Source organism: Schistocerca piceifrons, chromosome 2 (assembly GCF_021461385.2).
Source record: "Schistocerca piceifrons isolate TAMUIC-IGC-003096 chromosome 2, iqSchPice1.1, whole genome shotgun sequence".
In the NCBI taxonomy this organism is placed as follows: domain Eukaryota; kingdom Metazoa; phylum Arthropoda; class Insecta; order Orthoptera; family Acrididae; genus Schistocerca; species Schistocerca piceifrons.
The window spans coordinates 23,711,406-23,737,993 of record NC_060139.1 but is presented as its reverse complement, the minus strand read 5'-3'; the positions used below and the strand labels follow the sequence as shown (position 1 = coordinate 23,737,993).

Below are 26,588 nucleotides of genomic sequence, written 5' to 3'. Positions count from 1 at the left end.
CAATTTTGTAGTCAGTTAACAGGCTGGGAATGTTTACATTGCCACAGGCACGTCATCATCATCATCAACTTCTTTCCAAGTGTGAGGTTGAGGTCCCTTGATCTGTTATTGTTTTCGTCGAGATCTTCTCTTGCCACCACTTCACTGGTAGACCCAGACATCTTACATCGCTGAGGTGGATTTTGCGATTCTCTTTCAGTTTATTCGTTGTACTGTTTACTCCAGTTGTTTCTTTATGCTCCCTCTGTGCCTCTGTCCTTCGTGTAAAACAGATCCGCCACCCCTTGGTACGGCCCAGAACTAACTTGTCCAGTCATATTCGACGCCAGTGCGTAATAAACACTCGCAGACGGGAATTGGCGCCGGCCGGAGTGGCCGTGCGGTTCTAGGCGCTACAGTCTGGAACCGAGCGACCGCTACGGTCGCAGGTTCGAATCCTGCCTCGGGCATGGATGTGTGTGATGTCCTTAGGTTAGTTAGGTTTAAGTAGTTCTAAGTTCTAGGCGACAGATTACCTCAGAAGTTAAGTCGCATAGTGCTCAGAGCCATTTGAACCGAGAATTGGCAGCACTAGCATTGGAGCTTATATAAAGCGTGTCACGGGGACCGGAAAACAGTGCAGTTATTGTCGTAATGTGGAAGTGGAGCGATTTATCTGACGTCCAAAAGAACATGATCATTGGCTTTTGGGCCAAGGGTCTAAACATTTCGGAAACGGCTCTGTCTGTAAACTGTTTGCGTGCCACCATGGTTGTGGTATGGCGTACATGGCAAAATGGCGCAGTCCAAAACTGGCGACCCAGGCCATAGATGAAAGGGGTGAATGACAGCTGCGGGGAAGTGTACAGGAGAACAGACGTGCATCTGCTGGGCAGCTGCTGGCCCAGATAAACTTTGGGGCTACCAACAGTGTCTCCACAATGGCCGTTCTGCGAACGTTGCTGCGAATGGGTTTCCGCAGCAGCCGCTTGGGGTCATGAGTTCGTTCTTACTGCTGGTCATTGGCGACGGAGACTGGAAACTGCACGTCAGTACCGGAAGAGGGCGTTATCCAAGTGGCGACAGGTGGCCCTTTTAGCCAAATCACGTTTTATGCTCTACCAGACAGAAAACAAACAGTCGTCGGAAGATAAATGTAACCCCATACTATGTCTGGAGTGCAGCACTTCGGCTGGTCGATTTCCAACAATGCAAAACTAACAGCCGTTATTTTGGTTTTATTTATTAGGCAACCAGTTTCGACAATACATTATGTCTTCTTCAGGCCTGCATATGTCGAGATTTTTTCTTCGCGAGACCAGTTGATAGTGCTGCATTTTGTAACGCGAGGGTTACTCGATATACGCAGGCCTGAAGATGAAGTCATGTCGACACTGGCTTCCTAATAAATAAAACCAGAATAACGGCTGTTGGTGTTGTATTATTGGAGTCGTCGGAAGGGTTCAGACCGGAGGCCGGAGGTCGGAGCGTTATGTTCTGGAAAATGTCTTGATGGCATTCCATGGGCGATCTCGTCATTCTGGAAAGCAAATTGGATGAACAGAAATACGCATCTATCCTTGGGGACCATGTCCACCATCAAATGTAGTTTGTTTCTCCTCGGTTCAAGGGTATATATCAACATGACAGGTCAATGCCTCACACAGCTTGCGATGTGCGTGCATGTTTCGAAGAATACTAGGACCGTTTACCCACCAAACTCCCCGGAATCGAGAATCTGTGGGACCTCCTCGGTCGTTCTGTGCGCACCATGCGATCTCAGTCGAAACACCTAGTGCAGCTGGCCACGGCGCTGGAGTCGTCATGATTCCACATCCGTTCCAGAACCTCAGTGACCCCCTTTCTGCATGTCTCGCAGCGTTCCGCGTTCTAAAATGCGGTTATTCAGGCTTTTGGAAGGTGGTCACATCAACGTAACTGGACAGTTTAGCTCGCCGGACTAAAGAATCAACCCTGTGCCACAGAACGGCAGAAAGGAGTAATTGAGTTTGGACTTCCCCATGATCGCTCGCTCAATGAAGCGGCCCGACTTTCTTGTGCACCGACGCGGAATATTCAAAGTGTCTACGCTGAGTGAATGCAGGTGCATCTCAACCTGTTTCCGATCGAAGATTTCGAAGGGAACGGTATGTAATGGACATTTGGGGTCGGTTTCCTCGCAAAATAGCACTACGGAAATCAAGAACGACATCCTCTGGTCTTTAGATTTTTATTTATACTCAATCAAGAGAAATAAACTCAGAAAGTAGAGTTTAAAACGGAGATTAGACACTCAGCTCATTACTTAATACCTAGGATCGAGCTCCTAAAATTCGCACATGTAATACGTTTGGAATCCACGTTTGTCTTCATAAAATGTAAATATGTGGGAAACTCTTCATCATCGTCATCATCAGTGTTCTGCCAAAAGGCAGGTTTTCACATGGTAGTTCTCCAGGCTGTCTGGTCTTCTGCCATCCTCTTCAGGTCTGCATAATTTCCTCTTCCCTTTATATCGTCTATCATCTTGTATCTCCTTCTTCCTCTCAGTCTTCTCCCACAAACCAATCCTTCCAAAGCATCTACTAACAAGCACTCCCTTCCCAATGAATGTCCCAACCAGTTCGTTTTCCTTTCTCTTACAACCTTCAGTAGACATCTTCTCTCACCAACCCTTTCAAATACTCTTGTATTACTCACTCTTTCCATCCAGCTTATTTTCTCCATTCTCCTCCACATCCACGTCCCAAATGCTTCTAACCTTTTTTCATCCTCTCGTCTCAGCGTCCATGTTTCTGCCCCATATAGTGCCACACTCCAGACAAAACATTTGCCAAGCCTTTTCCTTAGTCCTTTATCTAATTTGCCACACAAGAGTCACCTCTTTCTGTTGAATTCCTCCTTCACTATGGCAATTCGAGTTTTCACCTCCTGGTGCCATCTCAAGTCTTCAGTTATTGTGCTTCCAGGATATTTAAATTCACTTACTTGGCTATTGGTAGATTGTCCTATTTTTATATTGGACAGTCTGCGTCTTGTACTGATGACCATACTCTTTGTTTTTGCTGCGTTTATTTGCATCCCATATTCCACACAAGCTTCACTGAGATCTTTCAGCATGTTATTCACTGTCCGCTCACTTTCTGCCACTAATACCACGTCATCAGCAAATCTTATATATTCTATTCTCTTTCGACCAATACATATTCCCATTTTCCCCATCTAAGCTTTTCGCAATAATCTCTTCAAGGTATACATTAAACAACAGCGGGGAAAATCAACACTCTTGTCCAACACCTCGTCCTATGCTGCTTCCTTCTGACATTTCATTTCCAATCCTTGTCCTTACTTTTTTGTGTAAATATAAATCCCGTATCAGTCGTCTCTCTTTCCAATCTACTCCTTTCCTCTTGAAAATATCCATCAGCTTGTTCCACTGAACTCTGTCAAAAGCTTTTTCTAAATCTATAAATCTAATGGGAAACAGTGTAGCGATAAATCGGTTACCCACGTAGTCACCGAGCTAGGTGGCGCAGTGGTTAGCACACTGGACTCGCATTCGGGAGGACGACGGTTCAATCCCGTCTCCAGCCATCCTGATTAAGGTTTTCCGTGATTTCCCTAAATCGTTTCAGGCAAATGCCGGGATGGTTCCTTTGAAAGGGCACGGCCGATTTCCTTCCCAATCCTTCCCTAACCCGAGCTTGCGCTCCGTCTCTAATGACCTCGTTGTCGACGGGACGTTAAACACTAACCACCACCACCACCCACGTAGTCAAGACACGAGACACAAACCTAGAACACTTTGTCACCAAAAGTAACTATACTATTCCAGAAACATGTACAAGTCTCAAACATTTATGATGTATATATGCAGACTGAAGTGGCGAATGGAAATTTCTACCAAGACCATAATTCGTGTCTGGGCCTCCCTCTCACTGCGCCACACTGGCCTTGCTTAACTGTACCGATGATATTTAGTACCTTTAAGTAAGTGTGCTCTTGTGCTCCTTCATTTAAAGAAAATACTTAAACGTTAAGTATCCCGTTCCGCCCAGAGTTGCCCCACATAAGGTACATGACCAATTACCATTAACTTGATGGCCGTTAAAGTCTCGATAAATCCGGTAACTTTGCCTCTGAGCACTATAGGACTTAACTGCTGAGGTCATCAGTCCCCTAGAACTTAGAACTACTTAAACCTAACCAAGGGCACCACACACATCCATGTCCGAGGCCGGATTCGAACCTGCGACGTAGCGGTCGTGCGGTTCCAGACTGTACCGCCTAGAACCACTCGGCCACACCGGCCGGTTCCGGTAAATTTATCCAGATTTACGAGATATATTAAATAATTAAACTTTCATCCGCTAAATCTGCCGTGAAGAACAAGAGATTTATGGAAAGTCACTTCTAGCAGATGACTCAGTTTTCATCATGCAGTATTGAAAAAATGAGACGTCTAATCACACAAACATTCCCCTGCTTAAAACAATTACATCAAATGTGATAGCTACATGCAAAACTCACGGTACAACAAATTTTTCTCTACCGGGTGTGTACGTACCGACAATCATTTCCTGTGATTTAGAGTGTGATATGCTACGGATTGCTCTGCAATTCGCATTTGTTCCTCAGTGCTGTAGCTTATTGAATTAATTTGAACATTAATGGCGCACTACAAGTGTATATGTTGAGTTAGAGTCGCTTATGGGTTATTTACCTTTGTTTGTTTTGAGAAACCACAGCTAAACTTACGCAAGGAAAGAATAATATGTGGGCAAAACGTAAAGAATATGAAAGAGAAAAGGCCTAAGTCTTTATGCAAATGGGAAACTTCGTAATTTTATTTCTCATGCTCTTGAAACATAATTAAAAATAGACTTTAATGACAATGCGACATTATCGTGATGGAAACGTCTGTCTCCGTTTAATCCCCTTGTACCCTTATGGTTAGGCGCATTGATGACCGGTAGTTTTGGACTCCAATTAAGCCGGGATATTCATTCGCTCGTGCTCGTCACTGAAACGGTAATGTTCGCAAATATCAGCGTTGCAGGCGACGATACTGGGCCAGTTTTATTTTGAATTTAATTAAAAGCACTGTGTTATTTGCACTGGCGTCATTTATTTTACACCTGAAATTGTCGAGTTTTTCATGCAGAACAAGCAGTGTGAGTGTAGTGAGTTAACTAAAAATTTAAACAGTGCAGTAAACCGTGGTCACGAAAACTCGCTTCTGTCTGCTGTCGTCTAGAGCGTGTACTCATAAAGAGAAGCTACAGTTAACAGCTGCTTAAAAAAAAAATGTACCGGTACTGAAATACAGGCGGCATTCAAAGTTTTGAAACTATAATGGCACAACTTCGTATTCCATCAAAAACTGCAGTTTTCAATATGACAACGCTAATGATACTTACGCCTTTCTAGTAGTTTTGATTTTCCTTAAGTCAATATACTTTATGAATGCTTTGATGTTGACCTTTATGTTTTCCTATCTTTCGCTAATGTTTTCATTTGTAAGTAACATCAGTAATTAAATACCTCCACAATGTTTTGTGCGTATCTCCTTCCAGTATTTTCCTCCTCTACTATTCCTTCCTGAGCATACAAACTACTCTTACATGCTGTAGCAGAGCACGCACTAATGTGTCCCTTCTTCCGATAAGGATTTTTCTTATAGAAATCATTCTTCACATATTCCTTCAGGCTCGTCTTCATATTGTACAGCAACTGTAAACTCAGTTATTAACATTTTTCGATAGTATCAAACCAATTGACAGTATTTTCTTCTCCATTCTTCTAAGAGCCCTTCTTTCAGTTCCATATAGGGCTACGCTCCAGAGGAACATTTCCAGAAATACTTGGGCCATCCGTGTGAATTTACTTCCTTGACAAGAAAACTGTGGCGTTTCCAGTTTTAATGATAAGAAAGTCATTAGCTTCCTTTCTGAATTCGTCGTCACTTTCGTCTTTGCTTTGTTCATCCTAAAGACACATTTTGTGCTAATTGTACCGTCAGTTCCTTTTAAGTCTCTCTTACGCGTTGCTAGATGGGCTGTTTTCTCTACGAACCTTAGCAATGGAATTCCACTTGCACATTCATTTCTCTGCCGATATTTAGTTTCACCCCACTGTCCATTCTCCAAAGCTCTTCGGAATACTAGTTGAACAGAAGCTTTGATAAGCTGTAACCCTCAATAATACGAATTAGTCTTCCTTGACCTCCCAGTTGCATCCAATGCGTTGTGAGTTAGCACAAGGCTGACAATTTTTAAGCTATGAGATAAGTGTGCACGAGTAGTAGGTTGGATACCTAATCTGTTTCTGATTTGGTTTCCTTGTGGTTACATCAAATTCGCAGTCGTTGTCCAGCTGCTGTTTCTACTTAGCCCGTCGTCAAGGTGACAGTTATATTTTGTAAGGAATGAGATATATGACGTAAATGACCTTCAAATGATAATGTTAACGATTAATTCCAGCCACCACAGCTCTATTGATAAACATTTATTGTACCACGGCCGGTTGGGTTCGCCAGAACGTCGTCAGATTACCGAGTTGTGCACAATACGAGAATAAGACGGAAACGTCCCCTTAGAAAAATTATAAATGACTCTGCTTAAACTGACACACCATAGTTTTAGCGCAACGGAATCTGACTTTCAAAAATCCCTACAAAAGAATGGCCCTGACTAACAATAACCTATACCTTTCATGAATGACTTATCTCACAAAAATATTCGTTACTCAGACTACTGCAATACAGAGAGCGCCACTACTGCCATCTAAATAAAAGATTCTAGCTACTGAAGTCACTAACTACTGATAGGCATATTTAGCAAATGAAAGATTTTGCTAAAGAACAAGCAATGTACACTCCTGGAAATTGAAATAAGAACACCGTGAATTCATTGTCCCAGGAAGGGGAAACTTTATTGACACATTCCTGGGGTCAGATACATCACATGATCACACTGACAGAACCACAGGCACATAGACACAGGCAACAGAGCATGCACAATGTCGGCACTAGTACAGTGTATATCCACCTTTCGCAGCAATGCAGGCTGCTATTCTCCCATGGAGACGATCGTAGAGATGCTGGATGTAGTCCTGTGGAACGGCTTGCCATGCCATTTCCACCTGGCGCCTCAGTTGGACCAGCGTTCGTGCTGGACGTGCAGACCGCGTGAGACGACGCTTCATCCAGTCCCAAACATGCTCAATGGGGGACAGATCCGGAGATCATGCTGGCCAGGGTAGTTGACTTACACCTTCTAGAGCACGTTGGGTGGCACGGGATACATGCGGACGTGCATTGTCCTGTTGGAACAGCAAGTTCCCTTGCCGGTCTAGGAATGGTAGAACGATGGGTTCGATGACGGTTTGGATGGACCGTGCACTACTCAGTGTCCCCTCGACGATCACCAGTGGTGTACGGCCAGTGCAGGAGATCGCTCCCCACACCATGATGCCGGGTGTTGGCCCCGTGTGCCTCGGTCGTATGCAGTCCTGATTGTGGCGCTCACCTGCACGGCGCCAAACACGCATACGACCATCATTGGCACCAAGGTAGAAGCGACTCTCATCGCTGAAGACGACACGTCTCCATTCGTCCCTCCATTCACGCCTGTCGCGACACCACTGGAGGCGGGCTGCACCATGTTGGGGCGTGAGCGGAAGACGGCCTAACGGTGTGCGAGACCGTAGCCCAGCTTCATGGAGACGGTTGCGAATGGTCCTCGCCGATACCCCAGGAGCAACAGTGTCCCTAATTTGCTGGGAAGTGGCGGTGCGGTCCCCTACGGCACTGCGTAGGATCCTACGGTCTTGGCGTGCATCCGAGCGTCGCTGCGGTCCGGTCCCAGGTCGACGGGCACGTGCACCTTCCGCCGACCACTGGCGACAACATCGATGTACTGTGGAGACCTCACGCCCCACGTGTTGAGCAATTCGGCGGTACGTCCACCCGGCCTCCCGCATGCCCACTATACGCCCTCGCTCAAAGTCGGTCAACTGCACATACGGTTCACGTCCACGCTGTCGCGGCATGCTACCAGTGTTAAAGACTGCGATGGAGCTCCGTATGCCACGGCAAACTGGCTGACACTGACGGCGGCGGTGCACAAATGCTGCGCAGCTAGCGCCATTCGACGGCCAACACCGCGGTTCCTGGTGTGTCCGCTGTGCCGTGCGTGTGATCATTGCTTGTACAGCCCTCTCGCAGTGTCCGGAGCAAGTATGGTGGGTCTGACACACCGGTGTCAATGTGTTCTTTTTTCCATTTCCAGGAGTGTATTTACCTTAATAGTGTTCAAAAGTCATTTATATATCTATATAATCTCCAATATTACAAATTTACTCTTTCTGATGGACACACGTCCAGATCGTCCGCTCTCAAAATCCGCCATCTCTCTCCCCATATCCACCATTGCTGGCGGCTCACCTCCAACTGCGCAAGGCTACGCGCTGTTAACATCCAACTGCCCAACACTACAATAGAGAATTTTTCAACAATGCAAACCAGACACAGACTGCACACAGCACAACCAGTGATTTTCATACAGAATGCTACTTGGCGTTACCAATATAAAAAAAGCCTACTTACAATGTTAGTCACCATTAGAGGAAAAATGGGGAAATGATGGCCATACAAACATTCTGCAGAACGTCAGCTGTTATCTGCATATTTTCTTACAGAGTTACATAACATAAATAGACCCCTTACGTCATGATATTGGCATACCTCGGCAGCCTAATGATGTTGAACGAAACTATTCGTGGCACGATAAAAGCGTATCAGTACAGCTGTTCTGGACCTAATTAATCATTAACATTAGTATCAGATGTGGAGCTCAGCACGATCAATATTATTACCTCCAGATAAACTATATTGATTTGAGGTCTACGAAACGCAGGCAACTGAATTAGCGTAGCCATTAACTGAAGTAGCACAGTGGATAAAAGAGAGGATCCGTATTCGTGAATAGCAGATTCGCAGTTCCGCTGTGCCATCCTGATCTAGGCATTAAACGGGTTTCCTTATCCACGTCCGAATAATGCTGGCAAGCGTCCATCAAGGTAAGCACGACCGGTTTCTTCCCCTGAACTCGTACAGCTGACGTGAGCTTCGCTCTATGACCATGTCGCGGGGAAGTTCGAGATTCCTCCCGTCTGGTGAGCAAGTCGGTGACAACAGACTGTCGCGAAACTCAGCGCTCGTGTAGACGGAAGCTAACTCGACAAACAGTCACCATCTGATTCCTTTTCGTACAAGAATACTGTTGCGGTACTGTGATAGTCTGTTATGAAACCGAAAGTGCGTCATAACCTCTTTCGCCGTAACTAAGCAACCGCCTCTTTCGCGTCCCGACAGTCGGCCAGCGCTGTCGCGCCAACTTCGCGGCAGCACGAATGTGTTCCCTCTCAGTGTTGATCACAGATAACCGTAGGATGGCCATCCAACAGCAAGTGTTGGCAGTTACGTGGGAGAAGGACGCTACAGGCAACTACCAGAACTGAATACCAGTTTGAGCTAGAGTTTGTGTTGCTAATCTGCCATTTTACGTGCGTGAGAAACACATTAATCGGGTTCGGTGGAATATGGGCTTCGTACTGCGTCTGCTATTTGCTATCAACAGAAATCACGCGCAAGGTGAAATGTCAAAGCCATAAGGACTTGTTTGGTGAGCATCTTAATTTTTAGACTGTATGAACTGCTATTCTAAGGTATCATCTCTGCCGTAGGGTTCTTTATACTATGTGCTTTAGGTTTGAATAGCCCCGGGTTTACACTGAAGAGCCAGAAAATTGGTACACCTGTCTAAAATCGTGCAGGGCCCCTCCGAGCACGTATAATACCGTTACACGACGTAGAATGGACTCAACCAATGTCTGAGTATGTGCAGGAGAAAACTGACACCGTGATTCCTCCAGCCCTGTCCATGAATCCGCATGAGTACGAGAGGTTAAAAAAATGGGAGCACAATGGGACTTAACTTCTGAGGTCATCAGTCCCCTAGAACTTAGAACTACTTAAACCTAACTAACCTAAGGACATCACACACAGCCATGCCCGAAGCAGGATTCGAACCTGCGATCGTAGCGGTCGCGCGGTCCCAGACTGTAGCGCCTAGAACCGCTCGGCTACCGCGGCCGGCCAAGTACGAGGGGTTGGAGACCTCTTCTGAATAGCACATTGCAAGACATTCCAAATATGCTCAATAACATTCACGTCTAGGGCGTTTGATGGGCAGCTGAAGTGTTTAAACTCAGAACAGTGTCCTTGAAGCCACTCTGTAACAATTCTGGACGTGTGAGGTGTCGCATTGTCCTGCTGGAATTGCCCTACTCCGTCGGAATGCACAATGGACATGAATGGATACATGTGATCAGACAGGATGCTTACGTACGTGTGATCTGTCAGAGTCGTATCTAGTCGTATCACGGGTCCCGTATCACTCTATTTGCACACGCCCCACACCATTACAGAGCCTCCACCAGCTTGAAAAATCCACTGTTGACATGCAGGGTCCATGGATTCATGAGGTCGTCTCCATAGCCGTACACGTCCATCCGCTCGATACAATTTGAAGTATAAATTATAGAGTGCAGCGATCAGTTGTCCTTTTGTAGATTTTACTACGCAAATCCAGATTTCGGCTAGTGGCTAGCCATTCTCAGTGCACTATTTTCTATTCTCGATGCATGTAAATCCCTGTTGTTCGGTCGTCAGTCACATTTCTTTGAATTACAAAAAAATAGAAAATAGAAAATAAAGCACTGAGAATGGCTAGCCACTAGCCGAAATCTGGATTTGCATAATAAAATCTAAAAAAGGACGACTGATTGCAGCACTCCATAATTTATAACAGTAAGTGAGTGCACCCACTTTCCGAATGGAAGGTAACCTGATGACAATTTGAAGTGATAAACGTACGACCAGTGAGCATGTTTCCATTCATCAGCAGTCCAATGTCGATGTTGACGGGCCCAGGAGAGGCGTTAAGGATCTGTGTCGTGCAGTCATCAGGGGTGAACGAGTGGGCGTTCGGCTCCTAAAGCTCATATCGATGATGTTTTGTCGAATGGTGCGCACACTGAAACTCGTTGATATCCCAACATTGAAATCTGCAGCAATTTGCGGTAGGATTGCACTTCTGTCTCGTTGAACGATTCTTTTCAGTCGTCGTTGGTCCCGTTCTTGAAGGATCTTTTTCCGGTCGCAGCGATGACGGAGATCTGATGTTTTTTTACCGGATTCCTGATGTTCACAGTACACTCGTGAACTGGTCGTACGGGAAAACCTCACATTATCGCTGCCTCGGAAATGCTGTGTCACATCGCTCGTGCGCCAGCTGTGACACCACGTTCAAGCTGACTTAAACCTGCCATTGTAGAAGCAATACCCAAGCTAACAACTACACCAGACAATTGTAACAACTACACCAGACAATTGTTGTCTTATATTGGCTTTGTCGACAGCAGCGCCATATTCTGCCTATTTACATATCTCTGTATTTGAATACGCATGCCTATACCAGTTTCTTTGGCACTTCAGTGTATTTCAAGGGTTTACCGGATGCACGACCTAACATAGGTAAAATTCGTTACGTCACTGTTATTTCTGTGTATCAGGTATGAGGCCGATTAGAAATTTATGAATATTATATTAGTTGTTCTAGTAATCTATTGTGTACTCAGCATAGATGCAAGTTTAGTTTTCCTGTCTGGTTTGAAGTGATGTGGGTGTCCTCGTTCAAGTTCTATTTATACATTCTTTTATGAAACCAGCTTCAGGGTCTCAGTCTAAAATGAAGCTATGTACTTTGCTAGAGGTTTCTATCAGCTCATGTTACGTATATTCGCGCGTATAGGATTCGAGCCCCGTTTGTAATTTATCAGTATTATTTCTGCTGGCTTTGCTACTCAGAGTTAGTTTTACTACTTGTTGTTTAAAATATCTGGGCGTTGACCTTTAAATTTTATTTGTACTTCTTTTATCGTTGCCCTTTTATTCACTGTCCTCTTATCTTCTTTTTTTTTTAGTAGCTCATTGCCCGCTCTGATGCGATAACTACTAAATGCTCAGTCATGTTGGGCATATTATTATTGAAAAACTTGTTGATTGTAATGTTTTTCCCTCTTTATAGTTAATACTGTGACATATTTAATCTGTGCTGAAGCAGAGGCAAGGCGTGGGTCTAACTCAACCTCTTAATATCTCAAGTTACATTTTTCAGTTTCTAATTGTAAAATCGTATTGTCCATTTGGTTTCATTCATTTGAGTCTCTCAGCTTTAAGAAACACTTAACTATTTAAAGCACAATTTTAAAAATAAAATTTTCTTCTCTGGTTCAAATGTTATGTTTTCGTGAACTGGCACTTTATTAGTCCCAGCACCTCGTTTACTAAAGTATTTCCCTGTCAGCAACATTAAATTGTAAAAATGTCCATTGAATGTTAGTTCCAGGAACCAAAGCTAATTCAGAATGAACTATTGTAAGCGATTAACACAAACGTAGCACCTACTTGAAATTACTTATGTAAGTAAACTACGAACAATGAATGCGGTAACTAACACGACATTTTCTATAGTTTACGAATGTTTTGGAGGAGGCCTATCGCGTATATGAATGGTGGAACCTAATTCTTTATACATACAAAGTGTATCTGTCAGTCGCCCATCATTCATCATACAGCCCTAGTAGGGATTACGCCAATAAGTGAAAGGCATTAGGGGCCCTATGGACGCAAATTCACACGTTCCAAGCAGAACTGTAATAGGACAACAAGTGACTGATTTTAATACGAAGTACCCTCCCCCAAACAGGTTTGTGGCTAGCGGAGCATAGAAGCAGAAGCAGATACAGTGAATACTACCATCTACTTTGACCAAATTAATAAATGCCAAATTCGTCGACATCGATATCGGTAAATTAAAGGTCTCTTCCATCTTTAGGGTCAAAGATAAAGTGACGATAGTAAATACAGCTGCGATTGCCTGTTGCCTTTAGACTGAGGATCTTCGGCTAGCATTCGTTTAAAGACTTTACTGAAGTTCCGTCAGCACGAGGCGCTACCAGTCTCAAAGAAGATTCATCCTCCACTGCTGTACCTCGTCACGCCGACGTCTGAAATACTTTCCCTGGCGAAACACCGGGTGCATCACGAAAGAAACGGCGATCGAAGAATCGGAGGCACGTGTCCAGAGGCAGTTGGTCACGAAGTGGCCACAAAAGCCTCAACCGTTTTGGACAGTCACAATACCTAAATTTAAATGAAAGTTGTTCTAGCACAAATCTTTCACTCTCCATTAGGGTGTACACTGGTTTAATATTTTTTGGCAGATTACAACAGTGAGTCGGACTGGGATTCGAACTTCAAACTTTGCCTTTTGCAGGCACTGGTCTTACTGGCTCAGCTATCCAAACACAACTATCCTCATACCTTCAATTCGCCACCGAATCACGATTCATCCTCAGACGTTCAGCTCCTCTAGCGCCTTTTTCCTACTTTTCAAACTATAGAACACGTTTCCTGAAAAAATTATCTTCACTCCTAAATCCATCGTTGCAGTATACTGAATTTAGAGACAACAAACGTTTTCTTTACATATTCAGTGTAGTAGAAAATAGACTAAATAACATACAGGAAAAAAGAAACAGAACAGCTAAAACTTCTTTCTCTGCGACAACTATTGTTATGCAACATACGCGGTGTAGAACTGAAGTAAATTCGTGTTATTAAATGGTCAACAAGTAATCATTCATATATATTTTTATAATATTTGCTGTTAAAGGAACTAGAAAATTCACATCGCAGCTTTATCGTGATTATGACACATGTAACTAACTTAAAATTTAAATTGTAAGAGTGACGATAGCCCAAGTGTTTTTTTTTTGGAAATGAGACAAGTAAATCTCGCATCACTTGATACATTCAGTTCATACTGCGAAGCCTAACACAAGAGGCTGAATACGTCGCACTGAGGCACATGGAGGGTAAAAATTTTGTTTCATACGGAACAAGCCTTCCCTGGAGACTGAAGTTTTTGCCATATGGAGTCCGTTACTCTGTTTCAAAGTTCACGCTTCCCTTACTCGCGATGAGGAAGAAATTTAGGCATCGCTGCTCCTGCGTCGAGCTCGAACGAGCCGCCGTACTTTTTGCCCTTTGCACCAGCTGCCGCTCAGCGCGGAAACACGGAAGTGTTGCGAGGAAAGGCGCGCGAGCGGTATTGTTTTCTTTCTCGCTACTCACTTCACGGAGAATAACTGCGACAGCTAAAAAAGAATCACTTCGAAATAGGCTGTTATACCCGTTACTGATAAACAAATTTGTGCACCATGAATTATTACTGCGAGGCGTATGGAATTTGAAAACCATGACATGTCTGCTCAGTTATGCAAATTAAACGAGGCAAGCACTGGTAATTTCTCCCGATAAACCACAAAAAAATAAATGAAATGTAGGGGTCGTTGTGTGGCATTACACTTATAAAAATTGTAGATTTCGCGCGATGTGCACATCTAGAAATCCTACCTCGCCACCACCGATATGAACTACTGTGCATTGTTAAGGATATGCTTGGGACATTTTAGTGCACCGTGAGACAAGGAGTTAACTGTAGTAAATTAATATCTAGATTTTTTAACTGATGTACATAACTTACGCCTTACAAACAATTTTAGCCCAAGCAATTGTTCAGAGTTCAAATGGTTCAAATGGCTCTGAGCACTATGCGACTTAACTTTTGAGGTCATCAGTCGCCTAGAAATTAGAACTAATTAAACCTAACTAACCTAAGGACATCACACACATCCATGCCCGAGGCAGGATTCGAACGTGCGACCGTAGCGGTCGCTCGGTTCCAGACTGCAGCGCCTAGAACCGCACGGCCACTCCGGCCGGCTGTTCAGAGTGAAGATAGCTAGATTAATATATACATAACAATACATTACATTTAAGGAACTCAACTTTAGCATCGGTGCTAACGCACGTTGTTTATGATGCGGGTGTACTTCTTCGCAACAGTGTATTCCTAGGATAGTGCATTTCAAGCGCATGTTGACAAGCTTTTATCGACGAATCTTCGCCGGGACAGTACAACACCATTTCTTCAAATTGTACTTTTCCAACAATTCTTTGTCAAGAACTATGGGCATATATAATCCCTGTCGTTTGAACGGTCCAGTTTCTACTACGTTGCCTTCCATAGCAATAAACTGTCTTTCACTTTGAAAGACGCCACCTTCGAAACTTTTTCTCTGTACTTCAACACTCCTTAGGTTTTGCGGCTATTAAGAGCCGATGCATCACACACACACATTTTATACATATCTGCAAGTAAGTGGTTCAAACTTGCCCTTGAACGTATTCTGTATTATCTTCTGAAGCAAAGTGACCGACATCGATATCGTAGACTTTTATTTTGTTACGAACTGTAAGCAATTTACAAACATGTTACTCATATGTAATGCTAACTGAAGAGTTGGTAGATATAATCCTTTCCGATTACTGGCTCCTTATCTGAAAATATACATTTAAGGATCGTCTACCTTCTATATGATTTCGACTCTTATCATCACACTGTATTCTCAGACAATATTGTGTGAAATCTTTACTGTCAGCTAAAAGTAGTAACGACTACAATATTGGTATAATCGAGTTTGATTCCCACCGTGAATCCCCCTCTTTGCAATGCACCCTCACACTATTTCTCCCTGCGGACGCACAATGCTATTTATCATCCGCTTGCATTAATACGAGTGCACCTTGGTAGCACTTGCTCGAAATATTGCCCATGGTTCCCTCGATTCATTAAATCTTTTACAAACACTGAATTCTACATTGGAAAGAAGTAGCGTGAAGTACATTTACAATTGCCGGTTGCCTTTCGTCTATGGATCTGAGGATCGGTTAAAGTTTTTTCTGAGGTTTCGCCAGCACGAGGAGCCACCATTCTCAAAGATTCACCCTGTATTGCTGCACTGTGTCGCGTCAGTGTCTGAGGTGCTTTCCCTGACGAATCGTCAGAATAATCACGAAAGAAACGTCGGTCGAAGATTCGGAGACAAGGGCCAGGACGCAATACGTCACGAAGAGGTCACAAAAGCCTGTAGTGTAGTTCTGCAGTCAGCTTCAAATGCCGGTTCCCAAAGCGGTCTCAACAGCCCTCTTCGGAAAAAGCGTTTCACTCCCTCCAGCGATTCCCATTGCAGTTCGCGCAGCATTTCCGTAGTACTGGCGTGTTAGTGGGGCCTACTGGTAACAAATTTAGCAGCACGCCTGAACTGCTTCGATGTCTTCCTTTAATGCGATCTGACGGGGATCCCAAACATTCGAGCAGTATTCAAGAATGTGTGCCGCGCGGAGTGGCCGCGTGGTTTGAGGCGCCATGTCACGGATTGCGAGTCCTCCCTCGGGCATGGGTGTGTGTGGGTGTTGTTCATAGCATAAGTTAGTGTGTAAGTCTAGGACCGATGACCTAAACAGTTTGGTCCCTTAGGAATTCAAACACATTTGATTATCTGAACAACAAGAATGTGTCGCACTAGTGTTATGTACGTGATCTTCCTTGCAGATGAACGAATCTTTACTAAAACTCTCCACAGAAATCGAAGTCGAACATTCCATTACAATCATTACATGTTCGCTCTAATTCGTGTCAATTTGCAACGCTACGTCTAAACATTTAATCGACCTACTGCGTCAAGTAGCGCAATACTAATGATGTATTCGAACAATAAGGGACTGTTTCCTACTCATTTGCATTAGCTTACGTTTTTCTATATTTAGAGACAGCTGCCATTCATCACACCATTTAAAAATTTTGTCTAAGTCATCTTGTATCTGCCTATAGTCACTCAACTGATGATAACTGCGGTCGAAGGTTCGAATCCTGCCTCGGGCATGGATGTGTGTGGTGTCCTTAGGTTTAAGTAGTTCTAAGTTCTAGGGGACTGATGACCACAGATGTTAAGTCCCATAGTACTCAGAGCCATTTTTTTACATCACGGCATCGTCAGCAAACAACCGTAGATTGGTGCTCATTAGGACTGTTGCGTTCTAAAAGAGGTACGGTGGAAACTGATAGCACATATCTGTCTTTAAAATTTCAGATATGAATAAAATGACAGATCGATCTTATGTGATTGTTATCACTAAACAGCTCAAAGTATAGGTTAAAAACTGTAGAATACTGCCAGCAAATAATTGAGGCAGTAGGTTGCCACTGCTACTCTGGGATGAAAAGGTTGGCAGAGAGGAATTCATGGGGGACCGTGTTAAACAAGTCGGAAGATTGATGACTCAAAAAAAAAAAAAATCTAATATCGCTAAATGCCAGAATCTCTCTAAGAGCACCTATTCGGTTATCTAGAGTGTCTTAGGTTTAACTCTTACTTACACCATAGTGCTGACAATACTACTATCTCACATCGACTAACAGCGTAACCACAGCTGTTTTATCAAATATTTCACTTTTTCGAAGTTCAGAAACTTGCAGCATCCGTGTCATCTTTTTCGTGTCAGTCCTCCTTACCGAACTTTCATTCCGAGGAGTCATTTTTAATCACTCTGGTACGAGCGCAAGGACATAGTTTCAGGTCGGAAATTATCACGCTTCAAATGGCTCTGAGCACTATGGGACTTAACATCTGTGGTCATCAGTCCCCTAGAACTTAGAACTACTTAAACCTAACTAACCTAAGGCCAGCACACACATGTATGCACGAGGCAGGATTCGAACCTGCGACCGTAGCGGTCACGCGGTTCAAGACTGAAGCGCCTAGAACCGCGCGGCCACACCGGCCGGCTATTACGCTTCAACAGATAGTCCCTTAGTGATACGAGCGGTCTCGCTTATTCTGTGACAAAATAATATAAGGACACAGCGAAAGAGTGCTAGATCGTTCGCTGTTTTGATCATAATCTGTGTTCCCCAATGAACGGCGTTATTGATGAATGTAGAGTGAGGAGGGTAATATTGGTATTACACCTGCAGATTGTTTACTCGGTGTAGCTTTTCCTTGCACGATCACTATTATCTTTTTATACTTCTCCTTTTCCTTCTACATTTATTTATTTTTCAGGTAAGAAATCATTATCGTGGAAATTAAACAACATTCGGCATTCTGTTGCAGTACATCTATCCATTTACTGGATGTAGTTTTTCTTTGAAAGATCATAACAGCTTTCTCTACTACTTCTATCTTTAAATCATTTTTTCAAATATGAAATCATCACCGAAGTCTTATGTAAACTGTGGTGTCACCGCCAGACACCACACTTGCTAGGTGGTAGCATTTAAATCGGCCGCGGTCCAGTAGTATACGTCGGACCCGCGTGTCGCCACTATCAGTGATTGCAGACCGAGCGCCACCACACGGCAGGTCTAGAGAGACGTCCTGGCACTCGCCCCAGTTGTACAGCCGACTTTGCCTGAGATGGATTACTGACAAATACGCTCTCATTTGCCGAGACGATAGTTAGCATAGCCTTCAGCTACATTTGCTACGACCTAGCAAGGCGCCGTATTCAATTGATATTGAGATTCTATTAATGTATCATCAAGAGCGATGTTCTACAAATGTGGATTAAAGTTAAGTATTCCAGAAGCTACGTACTTTTCTTTATAGCATTCATTACGTATCCTGTTTCAGACCTCACGCCAGCCTGCGTGAGTTTAAGCGCGTGCCTTTCGGCTTCCTCTCATTGTGTCTAGGCTGTCTTGTCTAGACACAACATAAACGATTTTTGGAGTTACTTCAATTTTATTCCATTTATCTATCCATGCCGGCCGGTGTGGCCGTGCGGTTCTAAGCGCGTCAGTTTGGAACCGCGTGACCGCTACGGTCGCAGGTTCGAATCCTGCGTCGGGCATGGTTGTGTGTGATGTCCTTAGGTTAGTCAGGTTTAAGTAGTTCTAAGTTCTAGGGGACTGATGACCTCAGTAGTTAAGTCCCATACTGCCATTTGAACCATTTATCTATCCGTTCATTCATTCGTTTACTTATTTTTTTAAACTGAATAGTCTCTATGAAGGACAGTTATCGATCATATAAGGTTAAATGGCCTATAACATGTTGCCATTAAGATAATTTCGGAAGAGAACAATTCACACCCTGGTTGCCTGTCTGTCTACTTCAGGCAAACATGATTCAAGCAGATCCCCGGTAGAGTCCTATAACAAGGTCACGGCCGTTTTCTTCCGTCTATAATGACCTTGTTTCTGATTGGACGTTTATCGCCCCTCCACCTTCCAACAAGACGTCCACACATCTACAATCCCCCCTCCTGCCCCCGTCAAACACACACTCGAAACTGACAGTCTCTCGAAGCACATTTTCTCCTTACCATTAAATATTGCGGTTTGACTGATCACCTACGAACGGAGCATGTCTAGTGAAACAGTGATGTCAGAGTCGATGACTACTGACAAATATATAGAAGCGAACTGGAAGTCAAATATGTGCAAGATTGCCCTCACATACCATTATGGTGAAATTCCCTTGTTTTCGCTAAGACGTCAGAATATGATTCTAGCATCCTTCATTATTGACATTATAGTGGCCACAAGTGATACATCAATACCAGCAGTGTCTGCAAGTTGCTTTAAAGTGATTTATAGAAACTATAAAAAATACTGTACAATATTGCCGTTCTGCTTTTCTAATTAGGCCTTTTCCTAACGAAAATCTAAGGACGACGTGACGCTCATTCACATCTCTTCGATTTTATAGAGAGCTTTGAATAGCAGCTCGTATGCAACACTAATGCACACATACTTTCAAGAAATCAAAGTATCTTTCATTTTCGGTGTCATACGAGCCTAGAGATCTATTTCTTCGATTTTATTTTCTGCTCCGGAAATAGTCCTACATTCTTGTTTCTGTTGTGCGTTAAAGCTTAAACTAAAAGCCTTAATTTTTGCCGAACTTGTGCATAGAATTAGATTTTTGGGACGTCTGGTAGAACTGTTAGCCGTAGGTTTGTCATTTGTGCTTCCTAGGCCGACATGTTGCGGTCCAGTTTCCTAATCGTCCTTTGCACTGTTGTTAGCAGTGGTTCAGATAATGGTAGTAAGACGTGACAAGGAAACGCGAGAGAATCTACTTAGACCAGCCTTAAAATAAAAAGAACGTCCTATGGAGTGAATGCGTGCAGTTACTCGTTTAGCTCAATACAGACAGTCGAGACTATTTTGATAACACAATACTTTCACAGTCGGCTTCGAAAGAAGCAAATGAGCAGCACACGCGGGCAATCCTCGCACCAGGTTGACTGCTCTACTGAGAACGATTCATGAGACTGCTTCAGTGTTTCATGTCGTCATCATGTCATCAAATGAAAATAGACCACACTACTAAGGCTTTAGCCAGTACATGTCTTCCTTACTGTACAACTGCGGAGAGACTCTGGAGAAATCACGATGGCCTTTCCTTCAAACATTGTTGTACAAACTGAAAGAACCAATGAAACAATTCTACCACTCCACTTCGCTCAAAAGCTGTAAGGACGTAGGTTAGAACACGTGGCGGTTACTCAAATAATTTTCCCTTGATCCAAAGTAAGTGGAGCGGGAAGAAGTACGAAAAATCATGGGTCATAAACATATAAAGCATTTAGGAGAATACAAGCTAGAGTCATCGAATTACGCACATGTCGACCTCACTAGAGTGAGCTGACTATCGGATGGTGGAGTGGCTAATCGAAAACAACGACCAGGTGAGTGACAGGAAGTCATAAATGAAAAATGACTGATTTAGGAAAGAGTTCACCGTATGTAGTGCAGAGTGTCCCATGAGGAACTGTCAACACTCAGAGATATAACAGAAACGATCATTCCATATCGCGAAAGAAATCTCTTCCTCGTCTAGTTCTATGGCTCTGAGCACTATGGGACTTAACGTCTCAGGTCATCAGTCCCCTAGAACTTAGAACTACTTAAACCTAACTAACCTAAGGACGTCACATACATCCATGCCCGAGGCAGGATTCGAACCTGCGACCGTAGCGGTCACGCGGTTCCAGACTGTAGCGCCTAGAACCGCACGGCCACTACGGCCGGCCAAGTTCTATGCTTTCCATATTTTGGGAAGCGGTAATACGGACCAAAGCAAGAAAAAACGTTGGTTCTGAAGTGCACACCTTAAGAGCTATAAGCACTTGTCCGTCTTCGCTACTGTGAAACACATCTCTTCTACCTAACATGGGCACTTTAGGCATGCACTCTAGAGCCTGTGTTTCCTCGACAATTTTTTATTGTTTTGGTCCATACTACTTCATGTCAAAATATGGGAAGAAATACTCATAGCTTTTAAGGTACGGATTGATCGTTCCTGTCGTATTCCCGAGTACTGACCAGTCCACCTGGGACACCATTAATTGTCATAATTATCAAAAATTGTCGTTCACGTTTATTTATTCACGATACGCCAGTACCACACACAAATTGCAATCTACGGCTCGCAACAACGAAGCAGTTACAAAAAATTATTTACTTTGTGGTACCGCCGAAATAAAATCCAGGAGGCTGAAATAATTTTGGCCACGGTAATGTTACGTACCTCGCGCAAGAGCAGAAAAAAAGTATTTCACGATTTTGCATAACCTTCTCTTCAAAAACGGATCACACTACTCAGCCATAGGTTTCAGGGTATCAGGCACAATTCCTAAGCAACTGACGTCATAACAATGTACACGGCGTCCGTAAAAGCGTGTATTGTTAAGTCACAGAATCGGAATGCTTTCAGAAACCGGAAACGAACAACTTATTTTACAAAATTGGTTAATTGTACCATTTGTTTTCGTTTCACTGACTCAAGTTTAGCATTTGCCAGTGAGGAGACCTCTGATAGTATCAAATCGAACACTGAAATGCCAGACACACGAGAAACAGGGAAAAATTCCATTTGCTCAATCAATGGGACAGTTACTACTGTAAGAAACGACATTTTCTGCAATGCAAAGTATTCTATCTTTTTTTTTTTTTTTTTTTGGTCTACATGAAAAAAGGATCGGTTGCGGGCGATGGAAAAGTTACAATTACTTTAAAGTCGATTGTATTCCACGTCGATTATATTCCACTGCAATCTGTCCCTATTTTCCGTTATTATCATTTCCATGGACGATGTTTTTTCACCGCTCCTGGCACAAATTTTAGCCGAATCGAAACGAAATTTCGGTGCGTCATTATTACGTAACTAAGTTTTAAATTCCTGCAGAAACGATTTTCTGGCAATGATTTCTGCTTTACAGGCAACCGAAACACATACCTGAATATAGCTGAATGAGTAATAGCACCGTTTCATCAGCGCGTTGTATTTCAATGACTAATACCTCCGTTTCATTGGCGCATTGTATCTCCTTGCGCAGCAAAAAGCATGAATGTGTGTTTTATACACAGCGACTATGTAAGATTATTTTATAAACGTGAAAAGGTCGTCATCTTTCTCATCGAAGTTTGCGGGAATGGCTTCAACTGCTTATTAAAAAAAAATGAGCACTGAAGTTTAGTTTCCTCAACTAATTATCAGGTACATTTCTCCATTACGAATAGGTATCTAGGTGGTAGGCTTTTTCTCAGAGTTTCTACGTGTAACTAGTTACGGAGAGTTCGTTCCTGACCTACAGTAACTGTGAAATCGATGCTTCAGTCGTGTCATCGGAGGACCACATACATTAAACTACCACACACCACTTTGCTAGTCTGGCACGAAATAAAGCAGAGTCATGAAGTGTGCCATTGTTAGGCAGTTAAAAAGTAAATGAAATGATCATCGATGAATAGTACTACAGTGCCAAAAAGACGAAAATAGAGGAAATAAGGAAAGAATTTACCGGCGCGTTTCCGTTTTTAGGTGCTAAAATATCACCAGTGGTGACTTCTATATTTACAGTACTGGCAAAGTAAGGTGTGTGTGGTCGTCTCTGCCAGGAACTGGTTAATCTTTCACAAAGAAAAGCATCACATATCTACACTCAGCTGCACGATTCACACAGCGAGGCACGAAATTCACGCTCAGTACTCCGAGGAACGAGAATGAGCAGTTTCTATAATGGCAGTGAAGCTTGTAACAGTGAATGTCCAGGAGACTGCATATAGGTCGCCACTTACGCCTTCTCGAACAACAAGAGAAATGTGTTTGACGTACAGTTCGCAAAAGATGAATTCGTAAACCATATGATTATTACACAGGCTACTGAGAACAAACATGCTACGAATAGGTGGGAATGGATTTGATTTTGTGTATGTACAGCTCGTGAATGTGTTGACAAAGTCTCGTTTGGCACATCCACTGGGCATCTTTAACACCTTTTTCCACTTTACTCTTATTCACACGAGTCACATACTTTTAGTAATTTTAACGTCTTGCGCCTTTATCAAACCACTGTTTATGCACAATCCTATGTAGCTATTGACACTTTTAACGGACGATGATGGAACAGTCATGTCACAAGTCGCCCAGCCTGAGAAACAAGCAGACACGCCCCTCTTTGCCTTGTAATTGCGATTAATTTCCATTGTATCTACGTGTGCTGATGATCATCAGATTCAACTGTCAACCGTATCGTAAGGAACACTGTTTACTAAGCAACATATGAAATTCGACGGTGCCACTAGTCTGGCGTCATCGCGCCTATGCTCTCAGTTCGGTCTCAACGATGCAAACTGCAACAATTGTTGCCTAGTCGGTGGATCGGCTGAAGATACCTAGGACGCTCCAGTTTAGAAGGACGAAAGAATTCGCTGGTGATTGCATACCTTGTAGATCCCGTCGACGAGCTTGGTGATCTCCTCGAGGTCCATGGTTGACGTCATCCTGACAGCGGGGGGCGTTAGCGTTCGGAAAACGTTGTCGTGGCTACTGGTAAGTCGCGGCTACCAAGAGGCGACTGCTGTCATATTCCGCGGATCCGGCGCCTGCAAAGTGTCACCGGCGGACTCGTGGAGACGCACTCGTCAAGACGGAGGTCGCGCCGATGGAACGGTGAGGCCTGGGTGCGCGCGCACAGCAGACTGACGGCGCGCCAACAGCCTCCCAGCCGCCGCCTGCCCGCGGCCTCGGCCCGCTCTGCGCATGCGCGGCTCTCGCGCTCATTGTTGACGATGCACTCTGCTCCGACTCGCCCGCGGGCTAGCCACTGTGTGTACCCGCGGCCCAGCTTTGTGGCGGCCGGCGAAACCAAAACACAGTAATTACGGGGAGCCACCGTGTCTGACCCTGCGGGAAGCCAAGCGCTCGTGCTTGATCAATTGTGGATCAAAATTTTAGATAGCAGTAGGCCTATATTACTGTGCAAGCATATCCGAAATACCCGTTCTTGGTCTGGCGCTGTTCCTTCTCTTACTTAGGCCCTGTTAGATGTCAATCGGTTTGTCTTTAGGAAAGATAAATGCGCAAGAGAGGCGATTTTGCTGTCGCACTTGCTAGTGCAAGTAAGACATTAAGAATATTAAGACATTCTCATAGGCGTTGTCGTCCGCCCCCGGTAGCTGAGTGGTCAGCCGATCCACCGACTAGGCAACAATTGTTGCAGTTTGCATGGTTGAGACTGAACTGAGGTCGTAGGCGAGATGGCACCGTCGAATTTCGTATGTTGCTTAGTAAACAGTGTTCCTTATGATATGGCTGACAGTTGAACCAGATGATAGCCGGCACGGTAGCTCAGCGTGTTCGGTGAGAGAGCTGGTAGGCCTCGGTAATAAAAAACTGAGTGGAAGGATCAACCACCGAACTTGAACAGGATGTCTTGCGACGTCCGCAACGACCAAACACAACGATCAGTAACGAACTTAATGAAACAAAAGAAGTGGTCAGCGTGACAGAATGTCAATCCTAAGGGCCTGGGTTCGATTCCCGGCTGGGTCGGAGATTTTTCTCCGCTCAGGGACTGGGTGTTATGTTGTCCTAATCATCATCATTTCATCCCCATCGACGCGCAGGTCGCCGAAGTGCCGTCAAATCGAAAGACTTGCAACAGGCGAACGGTCTGCCCGACGGGAGGCCCTAGTCACGAGACATTTTTTTTTTTTTTTTTTTTTTTTTGGATTTGTCGACCTCAAGGTCTTTACAACATAAAGTGGTACAAGATGTTGAAATCTCCGAATAATTGGTAGACGCCATAATGTACGAGAACCAAGTTTGAAATATGCGAATGGAAAACAAAGAAAGAATAAGATTAAAACTAAAAGTTGTCCCAAAGTAATGTATACACTCTTAGAAACAGAATATCTCTTTCATTAAAGATTCAAATGATTCAAATGGCTCTGAGCACTATGGGACTTAACTTCTGAGGTAGAACTTAGAACTACTTAAACCCAACTAACCTAAGGACATCACACACATCCATTCCCAAGGCAGGATTCGAACCTGCGACCGCAGCGGTCGCGCGGCTCCAGACTGTAGCGCCTAGAACCGCTCGATCACCCCGGCCGGCTTTCATTAAAGGAAGTAAGGCACAGCACAATGTTTGTGGTGTACCTTAAGGTCCAACCAAGGTGTTAATGTTCAAAATGGCCACCTTCCGCCACAATAACAGGCTTTCTCAATTCGCCCTTTAAGACCATTAAGTGATTGTGGTCTTGCAGTGTAAACTGTGTTCTTGAGAGTACCTCACACACAGAAGTCTAGAGGAGTTCTTCGTCCTATCCATCTGACAGGCGATGTACCATTGAGAAATGCCCTCACATCAACATGAAAGTGAGGTGGCGTCCCACCTTGTTGAAAATAACTAAATTCAGTTTCAAAAAAGTCGTGATGACCAGGAGTTACCATACGTAACATTTCGAAGTAAGAGTCATCTGTGACAATGTTTTCAAAGGAATACTGCTCGATTAAGCCACTAAAAGACAGACTGCTCTAGATTAATACTCCTGGTAGATTAACATGACTTTCCCCTTTTATGTATGGATTCTCTCTGGCCCAGTATATACAGTTATGGCGATTAATTGTTCCGTTAAGTTTGAAGGTCGCTTTATCCAACCAAACAACTAGATCTGGGAAACACTGATCTTCTTCACATCTCTTAGTGAGCCACTCACAAAATTCACTTCTCCTGTCGTGACCATCCTCTATAACAGCATGAGAAGTCTTACACTGTAAGACTTAAATTTCGGAGTCTAAAAATTCTATGAACATTGTTTTTTACAGATCCCAGTCTCACGAGGACATTGCCTCGGATCTCTTCGGGGAATGTGTACCTCTGGATCACTGCAGCAAACACTTTCGTTGTCTGTCGAACGTCTTTTTCTTACTCAATGTCCCTTCTGGATATCCTGCACCGTTCCTTCGACGTCGAGCTTATCTCGGATTCCGTTTTACTTTTTATCCGCAAAGCAATATGGTGAAGGCCATTTAATTTTTAGTTCTGGACCTCCGTTTCTGTATGGTGTCTTTTTTAGCCCCTTTCCCACGTCCCTGTTTTTAGCTATCTTCTACGATGTCAGTTGGGACTGTCATTTTTTAACTGCTCTCTGTCTTCGTGTTCTATAGTTTTGACTTGGGCGCGTATGACCCCAATTGTTTTTTGCGCCCTGAAGCAAATTAGAACCAGACGAAACCAAATCTTGTAATTCTTACCATTGTTCGTGGAGGTTTTT

At 43.8% G+C, this 26,588-nt stretch overlaps 1 protein-coding gene and 1 non-coding gene across 2 annotated transcripts in view; one reads left to right on the top strand and one right to left on the bottom strand.

Moving 5' to 3' along the window:
• LOC124772889 (brain-specific angiogenesis inhibitor 1-associated protein 2-like) overlaps positions 1 to 23,989 on the bottom strand; it is a 579,992-nt gene extending 556,003 nt beyond the window's left edge. Inside the window, exon 1 of the mRNA XM_047249357.1 lies at positions 23,751 to 23,989. Within this exon, the coding sequence (XP_047105313.1) occupies positions 23,751 to 23,807 (57 nt within the window). The 5' untranslated portion in view covers positions 23,808 to 23,989. The remainder of the gene's footprint in view (positions 1 to 23,750) is intronic.
• Trnaa-cgc lies at positions 3,501 to 3,573 on the top strand. The gene has a single exon. It is a non-coding gene; the product is annotated as a tRNA-Ala (tRNA).
• Positions 23,990 to 26,588: the final 2,599 nt, after the last annotated feature.